Consider the following 16,539-nt stretch of genomic DNA (forward strand, 5'->3'; position numbering starts at 1 on the left):
AGTAGATGGAAGTTAATAAGCATCCAGTGCCTAATGTTCTCTCATCTGGAGTTTCTAAGACATAACTGTGTGTCATTAGCATAACAGTGGAAATTATTACCATTATGTTAGCCAAAGGAAGCATATCAAGATAATTCAAAAGGCTGCTAAGGTGAAATTAGTACAAACCTGTCATAATATCCTGCCAGTCCCAAGATCTTGGTTATTTCCTATTTGTTTTTTGGTCTCAGGCAGTCTGCTTGTACAGTAAATATTACAACGTGTTTCAATAATACATACTGTACTGTGTAGGGGTGATGTTGGTGTGATCTGGACACCCTGGCAAGTACAAAGCAAGCTGAGAGAGTCAGAGAGTGAAAATACAATTTGTAAACATGTTAAAAAATGAGTCCAAATATACACGTGTTTTATTTCAAACTTCAGGAAATATTTAGTAATATTTTGGGAGTATATTATTTTTTTTACTACCTTGTAACAGTCAAATTTTACTGTCAAAGTATGAGACGATTATTTGTTATAAAGTCTCACGTTCGAGAATAATTGTGGCAATTTTTTATAGGCCACCCTTTCTTTGAATAATGTACAACTAAAAAAAGGGAAGTGGACTTTCTGGTCTGGGAGAATAATCCATGGTGGAACTGAAACTGGTGGTGGTTTAAGTGGTCAGTATCTATGTGCACAAGCTCAGTGTGAGGTTTTCTCTTTCTTCTGGAAATTATCTGTGTTGAAAGTAAATATAGGACTGAGTAGGGGTGTCAACCAATGACTGTATAGCTCCGGAATGATATTCTTGTGCTGTTCTTTACAAACTCAGTTAGAGATGGGGGAGTGATAATGAAACAAATAAAAAAATTTGGAGCACAGTGAAGAGGAAAAAGTAAGAGAGAGTGAGTGGTGGAAGAGGATAAAAGGAAATAGGAAAAAGTTTGTGTTGTAAAAGGGAAAAAAATGCAGCATTTAGCAAAGAAGAATCAGAGAGAAATTTGCGAACTGAAAATTCTCCATGTGCTCATTCAATGCTAACTTAAACAACAAAAAAAGTAGAGGGGTTAAGACCAGTAGGTGGCGATAATGCAACACAGTGAATGCCAACTGCCGGTAAACGCCAAGAAGCAGAAGAAGAAGAGTGGAGTTTTTAGAGCGGATGTAGAAAAGAAACAGAAGAGGAGAAGGAGAGAAAAGAGCTCCAAACGATATAAAATTGGGGAAGGGCGTTAGATAAGGTGTTTTAATTGACACTGAAGTTTAAAAAAAGGGAAGACAGGAACGACTTAGGAGTAAAAATAAAGAAAGCAAGATGATACAGCCTTACTTCCTGGAAAATTTCTGGGTAGGTATGTTTTTGTTATTATCCGCGGTAAGCTGCCGTTTTCATTAGTCTCACTGAATGTCAGTTGTTCAGTTCAAGTCCTTACTATTCTATAAAGTGCTTCTTATAGTCTGGCCTGTATTTGTATTGTTTTCTTTGGTGGAGAAAGTTTGCCGGTAAAACATGGGCAAGCGAAACATGAGACTCGATGCCCCGTACACCATATCACTTTAGTCGGCGAATGTCGGCTTGCGACACCCGGGATTGGGCCTCGGTGAGCTCGGACAGACCTGACCAGCCAACTGCAGTCCAGCCTTCCTGCGAGGCGATTGGCTAAGGCTGAGTGACGTAGCACTTTAATAGTTACATTCCGAAGCCCATTGGATCTCGTTGCTGTTTGTCACACGTTTTCTAAGTGATTTCTTTGGTATTTAAGTTAAAGTCATAAGTAAAACGTCCCGTATAGTATTTATATTTAATGACTTACTGTACATAGACATTGGAAGGTTACCTTTAAAGTTTTAAAGAAAATCATATTTCTGTAGGCTAAAGACGCTTAGCAAGATCGAGAGGTGGTCTGTAGATATGATATGTAGGACACTACTGTAGATATGCATGTACATAATATATAATGTGGCTTCAAGTCTTGACTCGCAAGTTAACCCACGTGAGCAACACACTGACACACGTGTGTTTTCTGGAGCAATTTTGTGTCATGTTTCAGCCACTTTTTATGTTGAATCAGCTCACAATGTTTGCAGACAAGAAAATGTCTCACTTTGTGTAATATGTATTTCAACATACAGACGTTAATGCTTTTGAGGAACTATGACACAAAATAATCATAGTTGGCAAAAGCAATACACTTCCCCAGGTCAGTGTGTATAACATGCGCGTCTGTGTGTTTCTTGTAGATAAGCTTTGTCATTTTCTTCATGCACTTTTTTTTGCTGATTGCTGCAGCGATCAATTATGTATATTATCAATCAATTAAATAAAATCTTTTGGTAAAGAATGTGAGTGATTCTAATTGCACGCTTGTACAAAAAACAAAATACACTTTTTGTGATATTCAGTGAATATCTCCTCCTGTCTGCTAGCTGTCCATTCTGTGTAGGGGTAAAAAAAAAAAATCTGGTGTTTGTACACAACCCTGGCTCTGTAAGTGAGACGTGAACATAGTGGCTGTGCCACACATCACTGTAGCTCCTTTTAGACAGGCACTCCTTTGCTGAAATTGAAGGGCTAATTTTATTATCAGTTAATCTAATAAATTGTAATAGGTTGATCCTCGTGGCTAAATTGTACTAGGTTGACCCTTCCAGGGGACTTTTAAGCTAGAACAACTGTAAATTATATGAGGAATATTCATTTGATTATGACATACTGACATAGGATGTATTGTTTAAAGTGGGCTGATCACAATAGTCTGAAAAACTACACTGTAAAAGCTACAAGTCATTTTGCTTGATTGGGTGGGTTTCTGATGGGCTACTGTTGGGCGGTGGGGGAGGGTCTTGTGCAGGTAATAAAAACATTGTGCTGTGTTTAAGCACTGTAATTTTAAAATTATGACTCCTCTACATAGCCTTAGAGAGCATTCATTGATTACAAATTCCCAAAGCTTGCTGTATAGACAGTGTTAACAATTAACACTGCCATAAACAAAGTTCCATAGACACTTACATAATTGAAGACAGACACACACACACATTCATATTTTGAATACTGTGAAAGCACAAAGTTTTAAAGTTCCCACAGAGTCAAGTTTTGATTTAGGAAAAAAAAAAAAGCATTTCCAACCACTGTTGACTGACATTTATGATGTTCTTTCTATGTGAGGTTTTTGGACTATTTTAAATGTCAATTGATGTGCTGTTGGATCATGTGGCAATAAAAAATATTGCATGGGTTTCTTAACTTACCACTCATATGTATGTCTAAATCCCCGCCTTTAAAAAAAAAAAATCTTTTGTTTTTTATATTATATAAAAATTGTCTGTTTGCATCTTCCTCATTGGATTAGCACTTAAAGTTAGGGTAGTGCTATTAGGCTAAATAAAATGCCAAATGCTGTGAAACTAGAAGATTCTTATGCTTTTGCATACTGTCTGTGGAATAATAATTAAGCCAAAGGGTTCAGTAGTGGTCTAGCCCACACTGAACAGCCATAATTACATCTCATAGAAACAACGAACATTTGTTCTAGACAAAAATGTATTATAGGATACAGCTTTACCTGTGCTACATGTTTGATTGTTACATTTAGCTTTATGATTACAACATGTATAATATTGTTGTCTTTTGTAAACTGAGCAAAGGTGTGTGTGTATGTGTGTGTGTATATGTGTTTGTGTGTGTCATGGACACTCATGTTTGTTAAGGGATTGAGTTGAGAGGCAGACTCAACTCTCAACTCAAAAGGGCTCTTTATTTTCCTTTTTTCTTCCTGGGGGCTCTTTTTAGCGCGTTCTGAATCTAAATCAGTTAAACCCACAGTTCAGTATAGCTTCACTTTTGCTGCCTGTGTTTGTTATGCCCTCCTATCTTCTTCACTGGTGCTCAGTGCAACACAGAACACTTTTTAGTATAACTAACCACAGGTGCACATTTATCCAAATGACACACTCCCCTTCGGTCTTTCCTCCATTCACACGCTGGCACTTGACTATGCCACTATTACAGTCTCCTTTATGGAGCCGGTAGAGCTACATAAACATGATGATTAACTAGCAAATATGCTTAATTTAATGTAAAGTATGCCTGTATAACTATATTTAATAAAAAAAAAGAAATTCATAATTATATTATTTTTTATATTTACTTCATAATTCTTCATAATTTTAATTCATAATTTAATTCAAAAAGTGAAATTCTGATGTATTCTACATTCATTACACAAAGTTAAATATTTCAAGCTTGTTCAACTCATGATAAGTTTCTCAAAATATTTGACTATTAGACTAAGATCAATTCTGAAAACTGTTAGTTTATGTACTCAATACAGAGTTTCTGCTAGAACATTTGTTTCTTGCACAACACAAGACTTAGTAATGTAATATAATTATTTGTATTTATGAATGAAGTAATGTTATGAATTATTACCATTAAACCCACGATGAATGATAGGGAATTGCAGGGAACAAAACTGCCATTATTTTTACTGCTGTTATAGGCCTTATTAGTACATTTTTCTGTACTTTAAGTTAAAGTGTGTTTTGTATCTTCTCTTTTTTGACAACTCAGCCGCAGTGCTGCACAAGACTGAACTGGACGGGTGACGGGACACAGTGAGGTTAAACATAAATTCCAGCCCACTAAGAACAGTAAAGGGTTAATTTAACACAAAATTATTCTTGCTTTTACTCCCTCTCTTTCTTCCTCCCTCAAACGTTGATTTCCGCTATATTGCATATGATATGCATGTGTTAGAGAGCTGTTATCAATGTGCAGTATTTTTGTATTTGCAGTAGTAGAAATCAAATGAACAATGCTCCTGGTCATAACTCTGCATGTTAATGGCGCTCACGTTCTTTAGGAGCAAACTGATCCTTTCACTTCACTGGGCGCCAAAAAATGAGCGCATTCAAGCACAACACTTCTTTGCTTTGTTTGTTTTTCTTACCAGAGCTGTCAGAAGTTAATCACATTGAAGCAGGAAGGAGACACAGTGTTTATGTTGTGTGTGCATTGGATGGGATTGGATAAAGAAAATGGCCCGACCTCTGACATGGCGGGTGGTCTTGTTGGCATGCCTGTACTATTGAGTTGGAATACTGCAATACTCAGTCGGGTCTCCTTTAGTATGAATTACTGCATCAGTGTGCCATGGCATGGAGGTGATCAGCCTGTGTCACTGCTGAAGCATTATTGCAGAACAGCCTTCAGCTCAACTGTATTGCCGTGTCAGGTGTTTCTTATCTTTATCTTGATGGTACCTACAGTAAAAGGTTCTCTGTGGGGTTCAGGACAGGCAAGATGGCTGGTCAATGAAGCATAGTGATATCATGATGAGTAGACCAGTTAGGAATAAGTAAGAATAGGAATCAGCTTTATTGGACAAGTATGTACAACATACAAGGAATTTGTCTTGGGTGCAATGACGGTCAGTGTGCTTTCACATGCGAAGGTATTTCTACCAATATAATGTACATGGTTATAGAAAATATTCATATATAAATTTATGTTTTAACAGTAGGGATCAGGAATCAAGTAAAAGAATACAAGAAAGAACAGAAGAAAACAACACATTTACTGATAACATAAATGTACGGATAATTTAAATTTATCATTAAACTGGTTTGTTTGTAGAGGTGTATTGTACTGAAATATACTATCTGTTAATAAGGTTAAGGACCGATGTAAATATACTGTTCTTGGGTTTGTTAGCTATATAGTCTAATGTGGTTTTTATTTCAATCCAAAAATGAAATCCAAAATATAATGTCCAGTTTGTACTTTGTGCTGTGTCTGTGTTCTACTCATCACTTACTGCCATCGCATATTTTTATCTCGTGTATGTAAGTTTGTGTGAAGTTTAAACCTTTCGGCAGCACTCTTCCGGACAGATTTTTGCCAAACAGTGCTGGGCGATATGAAGATATATATCGTGGGGACGATAGAAAAGTGTCTATCGTCCTATTTCTCTTCTATCGCTTCTAACCTAATTTTATCAATTACTAAAGAAAATGTTGCATTAAATAGGCTATGACAAATGTATGATAATGTCTTGTCGCTATGCAATGCATACTCTACCCTTTATATAAGTGATAATCAAGAATAAAAATGAACTTTTTCGCAAAGAAACTCCGTCTTGTGGTTTTGCGACATGACGCTTCACGTTGTTGCGACATGCTTTACGACATGCTTTACGCTAGTTAACTCGTGAGTGCTTAAAGAAGGAGACGCAAGCGGTTGAAGATGAATGCCCGGAGTCGCAACAAACTGAAACTGCTATGCAGGCAGCAGCCCAAAAAGTACTTTTATCGAAACGTGGGGGTACGTCAGTGATTTGGCTTCAAGAGCTCTGACACGGAGCAGAAGACAGTCATGTGCAAACTCTGCCAAAAGACTGTGAAATGGTTGTGCATTTTATTTATTTATTTTTTTAAATAAAGTTTATTTTGATAATACTATTTAAATAACTATGATGTGGATAAAAAAATGTGAAGGCTACTGAAGCTCTACCTCCACCACATCTGTCAGTTGATACATTTATATTGCTAAACTAAAATTTATTTTTCTCATTTGTGACAGTTCAGTTAAATGTCACTTCAAAATAAAGTTGCAAAAAAAAGTATGCAATGATATTTTTGTCAAACTTTTCAGAGAATAACTGAAAACGTACTTTATTGTGCGTGGTATATCGTGATATATATCGTTATCGTGATATAAAATAATTCATATTGTGATATACGATTTTTCCATATTGCCCAGCACTAGATAGAGGTATAAGCTATTCCTTGTATTGTAAATAGTGACAATGTTTATTTTTGATAAAATGTTGTATGCATTTAAAAAATAAAAGTTGATTTTTCTAAAAAGATATTTTTACATTTTACAATTTTAATTTTTATAGTTGGCTTGGTTTTTAAATAAGTGGGTTTTTCCGGACATCGCAAGCTCGATTCCTGGATGATGCTGTAATCTCGTGCAGCTTGAGCTCTAGAGAGAGCTGATTGGCTGAGCTCTCTCACAGGGGAGGGAAGAGAGGTACTTAGTGCTTCCACATTAATCACAGCTCTACAGCCAATCAAGGGCGTCTGTGAGCTCACACAAGAGAAAGGAGCAGATGGCGCTGTCCTCCGAGTGTGTTACGCCGCCCTCAACTGTGTGTGAGCGAGCAGTTCGAAAAGATGTGGAAAATTGGGGAACAATTAAAAAACACTTAATTACTCATGTTTAATTTGGTTGTAAAACTGGTGAATAAAGAATTAAGCTTTTTTGAGAGTTTAATGTAGTCATGATAACTGCCGTTTATATTCCACCAGATGCTAACGCTAGTTTGGCTATAGGACAGTTATATGGTAGCATTAGCAAATGGCAGAGCACGTATCCTGATGCTGTACACATCGTAGCAGGGGACTTTAATTAGGTAGACTTAGTCAGTGCTCTCCAAATTTCATCAGCATGTAAAATGTGCTACTAGCGGAGCAAACACACTGGACAAGGTCTACTCAAACATCAAGCTAGGCCAACGGGTAAGACCACTACCTGGGCCAGTCTGACCACATGTCTTTACTTTTAGTCCTTGCATATGCTCCCCTCAGGAAAACTACTCTTATAATTACAAAGACTGTAACACCATGGCCTGCTGGAGCCTCTCAGCAGCTGCAGGACTGTTTTGATAGGACGAATTGGGATGTCTTTGAAGATTCAGACCTGGAGGTGTTCACAGACAGTGTTCTCTGTTACATTAAGAGCTGCATAGACACTGTCACAGTGGACAAACGCCTACGAATCTACCCCAATCAAAAGGAGGTCCGGCAGCTCGTGAGGAAAGTAACAACGCCTTCAAGTCTGGCCACACGGCTATTTAAAGCACAGCCCGAACCAACCTAAAGAGAGGCATCAGAGAGGCTAAATTGATGTACAGAAGGTAAATTGAGGACCAGTCAAAACAGCAGGCAGTTGTGGCAGGGGGTTAAGCATCTTACCAACTACAAGACCAACGTTGGTGTTGCTGATGGTGATGCTTCGCTGGCAGAGAAACTGAACTACTTCTTTGCCCGTTTTAAGGTAGATCAACCAGGTGCACCCATACCTACACCAGGCGCTCACAAAGCAAGGACAGTAGAAGAGTGGGTGGTGAGGCGTACCCTGCGGTCCATAAACACCAGGAAGGCTGCAGGACCGGATGGCATCTCTGGAAGGGTGCTGAAGGACTGTGTTGACCAGCTGGCTGGAGTCCTCACCAGGATTTTCAATCAGTCCTTGTCCCAGGCCAACGTGTAATTTTTTAGGCAGGGGGACTACAATTGAGGATTTATGCAGAGTGGAACAGTCCACTCTGCATAAATCCTCAATTGTAGTCCCCCTGCCTAAAAAATTACACGTTAACAGTTTTAGTGATTACCAGCCAGTTGCTCTCACTCCTGTGGTGATGAATGTTTCGAAAAGCTGGTACGGAGTCACATCATTTCATTCCTCCAACCAAATTTTGACACACACCAGTTTGCATACAGGGCGAACAGATTCACAGAGGACGCCATATTAACAGCTCTCCAGGCAGCGTTATCCCATTTGGAGCACACGGGAAGCTACGTGCAGCTACTTGTGGATTACAGCTCTGCGTTTAATACCATTTTTGCCGCACAAACTGATGGACAAACTAGTGGACCTTGCGCTTCCATATTCCATCTGCCTATGGATTAGAAGCTTTCTGTATGGTCGCAGTCAGAGGGTGCGAGTGGGCCCACATAAACTCAGCAGAAAAAAGGTCCTCTGACTTTCAACTGTTTTTACTTTCAGCAAACTTAATGTGTAAATATTTGTATGAACACTAAAAGAGTCAACACCATAAGACATAAACTAAAAATGTTTCACAATGTGTCCCTGAATGAAGGGAGGCTCAAAATCAAAAGTACCAGTCAGTATCTGGTGTGGCCACCAGCTGCTTGAAGTACTGCAGTGCATCTCCTCCTCATGGACTGGACCAGATTTGTCAGTTCTTGCTGTGAGATGTTATCCCACTCTTCCACCAAGGCACTTGCAAGTTCCTGGACATTTCTGGGGGAAAGGCCCTAGCCCTCACCCTGCGATCCAACAGGCCCAGACGTGCTCAATGGGATTGAGATCCGGGCTCTTCGCTGGCCATGGCAGAACACTGACATTGCCGTCATGCAGAAACTCACTCACAGAACGAGCAGTATGGCTGGTGGCATTGTCCTGCTGGAAGATCATGTCCTGATGAACATGCATAAAGGGTACCACATGACGGAGGAGGATGTCTTCCCTGTACCGCAGGACATTGAGATTGCCTGCAATGACAACAAGCTCTGTCCGATGGTAAAGTGATATACCGCCCCAGACCATGACGGACCCCCCCACCTCCAAATCGATCCCGCTCCAGGGTACAGGCCTCGGTGTAACGCTCATTCCTTCGCTGATAAACACGAATCCGTCCATCACCACTGGTGAGACAAAACCGTGACTCATCAGTGAAGAGCACTTTTTGCCACTCCTGTCTGGTCCAGCGAAGGTGGGTTTGTGTTGCTGGTGATGTCTGGTAAGGACCTGCCTTACAACAGGCCTACAAGCCCTCAGTCCAGCCTCTCTCAGCCTATTGCGGACAGTCTGAGCACTGATGGAGGGATTGTGTGTTCCTGGTGTGACTCGGGCAGTTGTTGTGGCCATCCTGTACCTGTCACGCAGTTGTGATATTCGGATGTACCGATCCTGTGCAGGTGTTGTTACACGTTGTCTTCCACTGCGAGGATGATCAGCTGTCCTTCCTGTCTCCCTATAGCGTTGTCTTAGGCGTCTCACAGTGCGGACATGGCAATTTATTGCCCTAGCCACATCAGCAGTCCTCATGCCTCCCTGGGCATCTTTCTTTGGGTGTTTTTCACAGTCGGTAGACAAGTCTCTTTAGTGTCCTGCGTTTTTAGAACTGTGACCTTAAATGCCTGTAAGCTGTTAAGGTCTTAACGACCATTCCACAGGTGCATGTTAATTGATTATGGTTAATTGAGCATGCATGGAAAACATTGTCTTTACAATGAAGATTTGTAAAGTTATTTGGATTTTTACAACATTATTGTTGAAATACACAGTCCTGAAAAAGGGACGTTTCTTTTTTTGCTGAGTTTACATCGCCGGCCATCAGCCTCAGCACCGGGTCACCACAAGGTTGTGTTTTGAGCCCCCTGCTCTACACCCTGTACACTTACGACTGTACACCTGTCAAGCATAATAACACCCTTGTCAAATTTGCAGATGACACAACAATAGTTGAGCTCATCTTCGGGGCGGATGGGTCTGCCTACAGGTATGAGGTGGAACGGCTAGCAGCCTGGTGTGGAAAAAAAAATCTGCTTCTCAACACCTCTAAGACCAAGGAGGTCATCATAGATTTTAGGAGGAAAATAATGGACATTTTATCACTGATTATCAGCGGGGACTGTGTGGAGAGGGTTCCATATTTCCGCTTTTTGAAAGTACATGTTAAAGAGGCTCTGAGCTGGGGGGTAAACACATCCAAGATGCTGAAAAAGGCTAAGCAGAGACTGTATTTCCTGAGAATGCTCAGGAAGAACAACATCTGTGCGTGGTACAGCAGCTGCACTGTGGCCCAGAGTATGGCACTGCAGAGGGTCATTACAACTGCCCAAAAGATTGTCGGCTGCCTCCTTGGCAACCTGGAAAACTTACACAATTCCCGCTGCCCTTAAACTTGCCAATAAAATTGTAAAGGACAACTTGCACCCGGGACATCAACTGTTTGATCTACTGCCGTCTGGCAGACGGTATAGAAAATTAAAAACTAGAACCAGTAGATAGAAACTGTTTTTAATCACAGTGCAATAAGAGTACTGAATGCTGCTATAAAAAAGGTTCAAACAATGTGCAGTAAGATTTAAATTATTTATCCATCTGCAATTAATGCAATTTATGCAATAACAGAATGTACGCTTTGTGGGAGTGTGTGTGTGATTATGTTTCAAGGTTGCATTGAGGGATGGCACTTAAAATTTTGTTGTACTTGTTGCAATGACAATAAAGACTATTCTATTCTATTCTAAAGCATAATGCAAGCTTTTAAAATTAATTAAAAGAAGTTTCGAGGCAAAAGACTTTGCCTCGATTATTTTTTGTAACCGAATTACTCGAGGATTTGTTTTAGCTCTAATATAAACCAAGCTAAGTTGCCTAGTACAAAATCATGGTTGCTAAATTGATTATAAGCACCAAGCATGATTTTGTACTAGGCAACTTTGGTTATACAGTGGTGTGAAAAACTATTTGCTCCTTTTCTTGATTTCTTATTCTTTTGCATGTTTGTCACACCTAAATGTTTCTGCTCATCAAAAACCGTTAACTATTAGTCAAAGATAACATAATTGAACACAAAATGCAGTTTTTAAATGATGGTTTTTATTATTTAGGGAGAAAAAAAATCCAAACCTACATGGCCCTGTGTGAAAAAGTAATTGCCCCCTGAACCTAATAACTGGTTGGGCCACCCTTAGCAGCAGTAACTGCAATCAAGCGTTTGCAATAACTTGCAACGAGTCTTTTACAGCGCCCTGGAGAAATTTTGGCCCACTCATCTTTGCAGAATTGTTGTAATTCAGCTTTATTTGGGGGTTTTCTAGCATGAACCGCCTTTTTAAGTTTTTTTAAAAGCTGCAAAGCACTACTCTGTAGTACAATTATAGATCAATACATATTGGTTTTTATTACAGTGAAGTCTCCTGTGTAGTTGTAAAAATCAAAAGAATGCAAAAATTATTTCACCATAGTCATGTATTAGACAAGATGCTGCTAAAATAACAAAGGACTTGGCCTCCCCAAATCAGCACACTTTGTAGTGGAAAATATCAACCAATAGTTGTGTGTTGTATGAGAAATAAATCACCAATGTAAAAATTTTTATTCCGTCCTGTGATGACCACAGCATATGGCCTTTTAAATTTTAGAAAAGTCGAGAGAATTTATAGGCTGGGCTCAAAGTTATGCTTTAAAGTAAGGTGTAACAGGAATCTTTAAAATCAGTTATCATAGTAGTTATAATTCTTTATCTCGTTGTAGCTCTTCTGCTGTTGTTTAGCTGTGGATGTTAACATAATTTTTACAAATAATATTGTCCAGCATTTATAGCTAGCATAAGTCGTGAGCCCAAAACAGACTGTTAAAATAATAATTATAGAAAACAAACAAACATGCATACACAACTTTATATTTTTATGTTTATAGATAAACAGCCTGATCCAGGAAAGAGCCATTTCCTTGTCTTCGACATTGTTTAGTCTATATGGAAAAATTATGTTATCTATGGCAGTGGTCTCCAACCTTTTTTGCACCACGAACCAGTTTTATGCAGTTATCAATGGACTGGCCATCACGCACCTGTAACAAAGCGTACTAAAGTGCATAGTATATGCAACATACCATATCCCAGAATCTGTGTGAGCTCTGAGCTTATCTCACAAAAATAGGTTGTTGAAAATGGAAGCGGGGCTTTTAGTTCTTTTGTGGAGATTTTTGGATATTCCGCCTTGATTTTAATCCAGAATGTTCAAACACACTTTTGATGGCACATACAAAGTGGGCTTGGTGCATATGAATTACATGTTGCAATGTACAAACGGAAGTGAACAGGAGACGATCTGATCATTTTTCACAATAAAACACTCTGCAGACTCCGAAAATGTAAATAAAATCTAATATATTTTTTTTTTTCTTTTTGTGTGGCCCACTGCATTAAAAGCCGCACAAAGATGGAGTATGTAACTGAACTTACATTCTGTATTGCAACCTTAAAACATCACGAACAAAGATATTATTAGGACTATTCATATGACTATAAATTCTACCCAATTCTCACTTAAGCCAAATCCCAATTCTATCCTTTACCCCTACACTTAGCGTCATCATATGTATCCGTTAATTTATAATTTATATAACATATGTACACATATGGCCGTAAGCAAAACAAACAATGCGTTATCAAATGCTCGGCAAACTGCTGTGCTACTGAACTTTTATATTTGTTTGTAGCATGCAGTAAAGTGTATATGACATAAAAATATATTTTTGTAATATCGTGCAATCGGTGCTATCCGCTAGCAAACTTTAGCGATTTTTTTGCAAACGTTTCTTTACAAAACATCACCATAAACACAAACACAAGACTAAAGGTAATATACATTGAATGAAAACTTGTCATAAAAATCCTTATTAATGGCAAAAATTTGTTACATATATGGGTCTGCTTGCTCGAGTGAGCAGCCATGTTAAAAATTTCGCTTAGCCCTTCGTTTGAAGTGAGGTCCCGAAAAATCTTCGTTTGGAGGGCTATCTATAGCACCGATTGCGCGATATTACAAAAATATATTTTTATGTCACATACACTTTACTGCATGCTACAAACAAATATAAAAGTTCAGTAGCACGGCAGTTTGCTGAGCATTTGATAACGCATTGTTTGTTTTGCTTACGGCCATATGTGTACATGTAAATTAACAGATACGTATGATGACATATAACAGTGTTGTAGTGGTGTCCCATATATAAATAGATTTCATAAATAGAATTGGGATTGGGCTTTACTCTTTTATTCTTCTCCCTGCTCATGCTTTCTTTTTCTCCACACCCTGTTATCCATTTTTGGTCTGTTCGTTAAGTACAGCGAGAGAGTAGGGTCTTGGTTATTACTCCTCAGGGTCAGAGTCAATGTCACAAATCATTACTATGTCACTTAGCCAGCACATATACTTTGGTCTTAGCTTCTTTTGATAACCAGTGCTGTATGTGGGGTTCTGGCCATGTAACTAGCGAATTTAACCCAAAATGAACCAAAATGAACTAGTTCATGTCTGGTGCTAGTCCCAGTACAAAAGGGAACTGCTTAATAACTGGCTTTACTGTACTGTATGTCTGTGTACTTCTCTACTTTCCCAGAACTGTTAGCATCAATGCTAGCCCCAGCCCTTGACTTAAGTGTTGGTGCTGCCATGGAACAGTTTTTTTTTCTGTCTGACGGCCGGTGCTTAGAGCACTAGCTTTAAACTAGTTCCAAAGCCTTTGCTCAGGTGATCTTCTGTAGCCACCCTAATTTAAACTGCCCTGCAGGCAAAGCAGCTGTGGGCACAGGAGACTCTCCTTTGCTATGAATATGTGATAATGACAGAATATTGGCTGTCTTCGTTTGGGATGGCTGTACCTGAGAACTTTCTCATAAGGGCAGTACAACATTGTAACTGTGGTCACCACCGCAAAGGCATTTGCAGTTAGTTTTTTCCTAAGTTATAATTACAGGATTTTTCTCAGTTGTTATTTTTGACTAAATAAATAATTTAATTTAAAGGTGATCAATCTGATAAATGTTACTGATTTTTTTGCTAGAACACAAATGAAGAAAACTCCTCAGTGATTCAGGTTTGTTGGTATAACAGGGTTGTTGCCATTGTTTGTTATTGTTCATTAATTTATTCATTCATTTGTTTTTTGTAGGGTGAAAAAAATAATGGGTTTGATGTCCTCTACCATAACATGAAACATGGACAGATATCCAGCAAGGAACTTGGAGATTTCATCAGAGAAAGGTCATTCTTGTGTTGTGTTTTGTGTGTATGTGTGTGTGTGTGTGTGTGTGTGTGTGTGTGTGCATGCATGCCAGTGTACAGTGGGGCAAAAAATTTAGTCAGCCGCCAACTGTGCAAGTTCTTTCACTGAAAAAGATGAGAGAGGCCTGTAATTTTCATCATAGGTATACCACAACTATGAGAGACAAAATAAGAAAAATAATCCAGAAAATCTTATTGTAGTATTTTTAAAGAATTTATTTGCAAGTTATGGTGGAAAATAAATATTTGGTCACCTACAAACAAGCAAGATTTCTGGCTCTCACTAACTTCTTCTTAGAGACTCCTCTGTCCTCCACTCATTACCTGTATTAATGGCATCTGTTATTAGTGCAAAAGACTTGCAAAAGTCCACAACCTTAAACAGTCACACTCCAAATTCCACTATGGCCTAGATCAAAAACAAAATTGTAGACCTGCACCAGGATGGGAAGACTGAATCTGTATTAGGGAAGCAGCTTGATGTGAAGAAATCAACTTTGGAAGTAATTATTAGAAAATGGAAGACATGCAAGACCACTGATAATCTCCGTCGATCTGGGGCTCCATGCAAGATCTCACCCTATGGGGTCAAAAAGATCACAAGAACTGTGAGCAAAAATCCCAGAAACACACAGGGAGTCCTAGTGAATGACCTGCAGAGAGCTGGGACCAAAGTAACAAAGGCTACTATCAGTAACACACTGCATCACCAGGAACTCAAATCCTGCAGTGTCAGACGTGTCCCCCTGCTTAAACCAGTACATGTCCAGGCTTATCTGAAGTTTGAAAGAGAGCATTTGGATGATCCAGGAGAGAATTGGGAGAATGTCATATGGTCAGATGAAACCAAAATAGAACTTTGTGTTTGGAGGAGAAAGAATGCTGATTTGCATCCAAAGGATACCATACCTACTGTGAAGCATGGGGGTGGAAACATCATGCTTTGGGGCTGTTTTTCTGCAAAGGACCCAGGACGACTGATCCGTGTAAAGGAAAGAATGAATTGGGCCATGTATCGTGAGATTTCGATTGAAAACCTCCTTCCATCAGCAAGGGCATCGAAGGTGAAACATGTCTGTGTCTTTCAGCATGACAGTGATCCCAAACACACCGCCCGGGCAACGAAGGAGTGGCCATGTAAAAAGCATTTCAAGGTCCTGGAGTGGCCTAGCCAGTCTCCAGATCTTAACCCAATAGAAAATCTTTGGAGGGAGTTGAAAGTCTGTGTTGCCCAGCGACAGCCCCAAAACATCTTTTGGTTGCTGTGGGTTGGGGGATGGGGCCGCTGTAGATCAGAATTGTTTGTTCAGAGCAGGAGTCTCCAAGTCTAGTTCTGGAGGGCCAGTGACCAGCACAGTTTGTAATTCACCAACACCTAAACACACCCATTGAACCTAGTAATTAACAGATTAGTTAAATCAGCTAAGTTTGAGAAGAAAAATCACCAAACTGTGTTGGACACTGGCTTTTTCAAGACTGGATTTGGAGACCCCTAGTTTAGACCATCCAATGGGTGTTCAATCAGATTGGGATCTGGGGAGTTCTTTTCCATGTGTGGGAGGCTGCGGTGCACTGGGTGTTCTGGTGCATTTCTTTCGTGCCTTAACATCTTTAGGAGATTTGTGCTGCGTTGGTGTTTTTGTCTTATGTACTGGATGGGCTTACATTGGTCTGTACGGGCATGGTCCTGTCTGCAGTTTGCTGGTATGTAATTGATAATCAGTGTTATTGCGTTATGCTAATCAATGTACAAGTTAGTATCCCCACTTTTTATTTTGTGTTTTTGTGCAAAAACTAAATAAAAATTTCGATAATAGTTGGGCTTATTATTAGACAAATATGGGCTCAAAAAACAAGAGCACCTTTTTATAGAGCAAGAACCTTTTTATTCTTTTTACCATTTGCAATCGATTCATTAGTAGCGTACTGTTCACACAGACA

At 39.2% G+C, this 16,539-nt stretch overlaps 1 protein-coding gene across 1 annotated transcript in view; it reads left to right on the forward strand.

The window, feature by feature from the left end:
- Positions 1 to 1,101: 1,101 nt before the first annotated feature.
- The window catches only part of fcho2 (FCH and mu domain containing endocytic adaptor 2), a 58,681-nt gene continuing 43,243 nt past the window's right edge, over positions 1,102 to 16,539 (forward strand). Inside the window, exons 1-2 of the mRNA XM_053484893.1 lie at positions 1,102 to 1,330; positions 14,486 to 14,577. Coding sequence (XP_053340868.1) covers positions 1,298 to 1,330; positions 14,486 to 14,577 — 125 coding nt within the window. The 5' untranslated portion in view covers positions 1,102 to 1,297. The remainder of the gene's footprint in view (positions 1,331 to 14,485; positions 14,578 to 16,539) is intronic.

The sequence above is a fragment of the Clarias gariepinus genome, chromosome 24 (assembly GCF_024256425.1).
Source record: "Clarias gariepinus isolate MV-2021 ecotype Netherlands chromosome 24, CGAR_prim_01v2, whole genome shotgun sequence".
In the NCBI taxonomy this organism is placed as follows: domain Eukaryota; kingdom Metazoa; phylum Chordata; class Actinopteri; order Siluriformes; family Clariidae; genus Clarias; species Clarias gariepinus.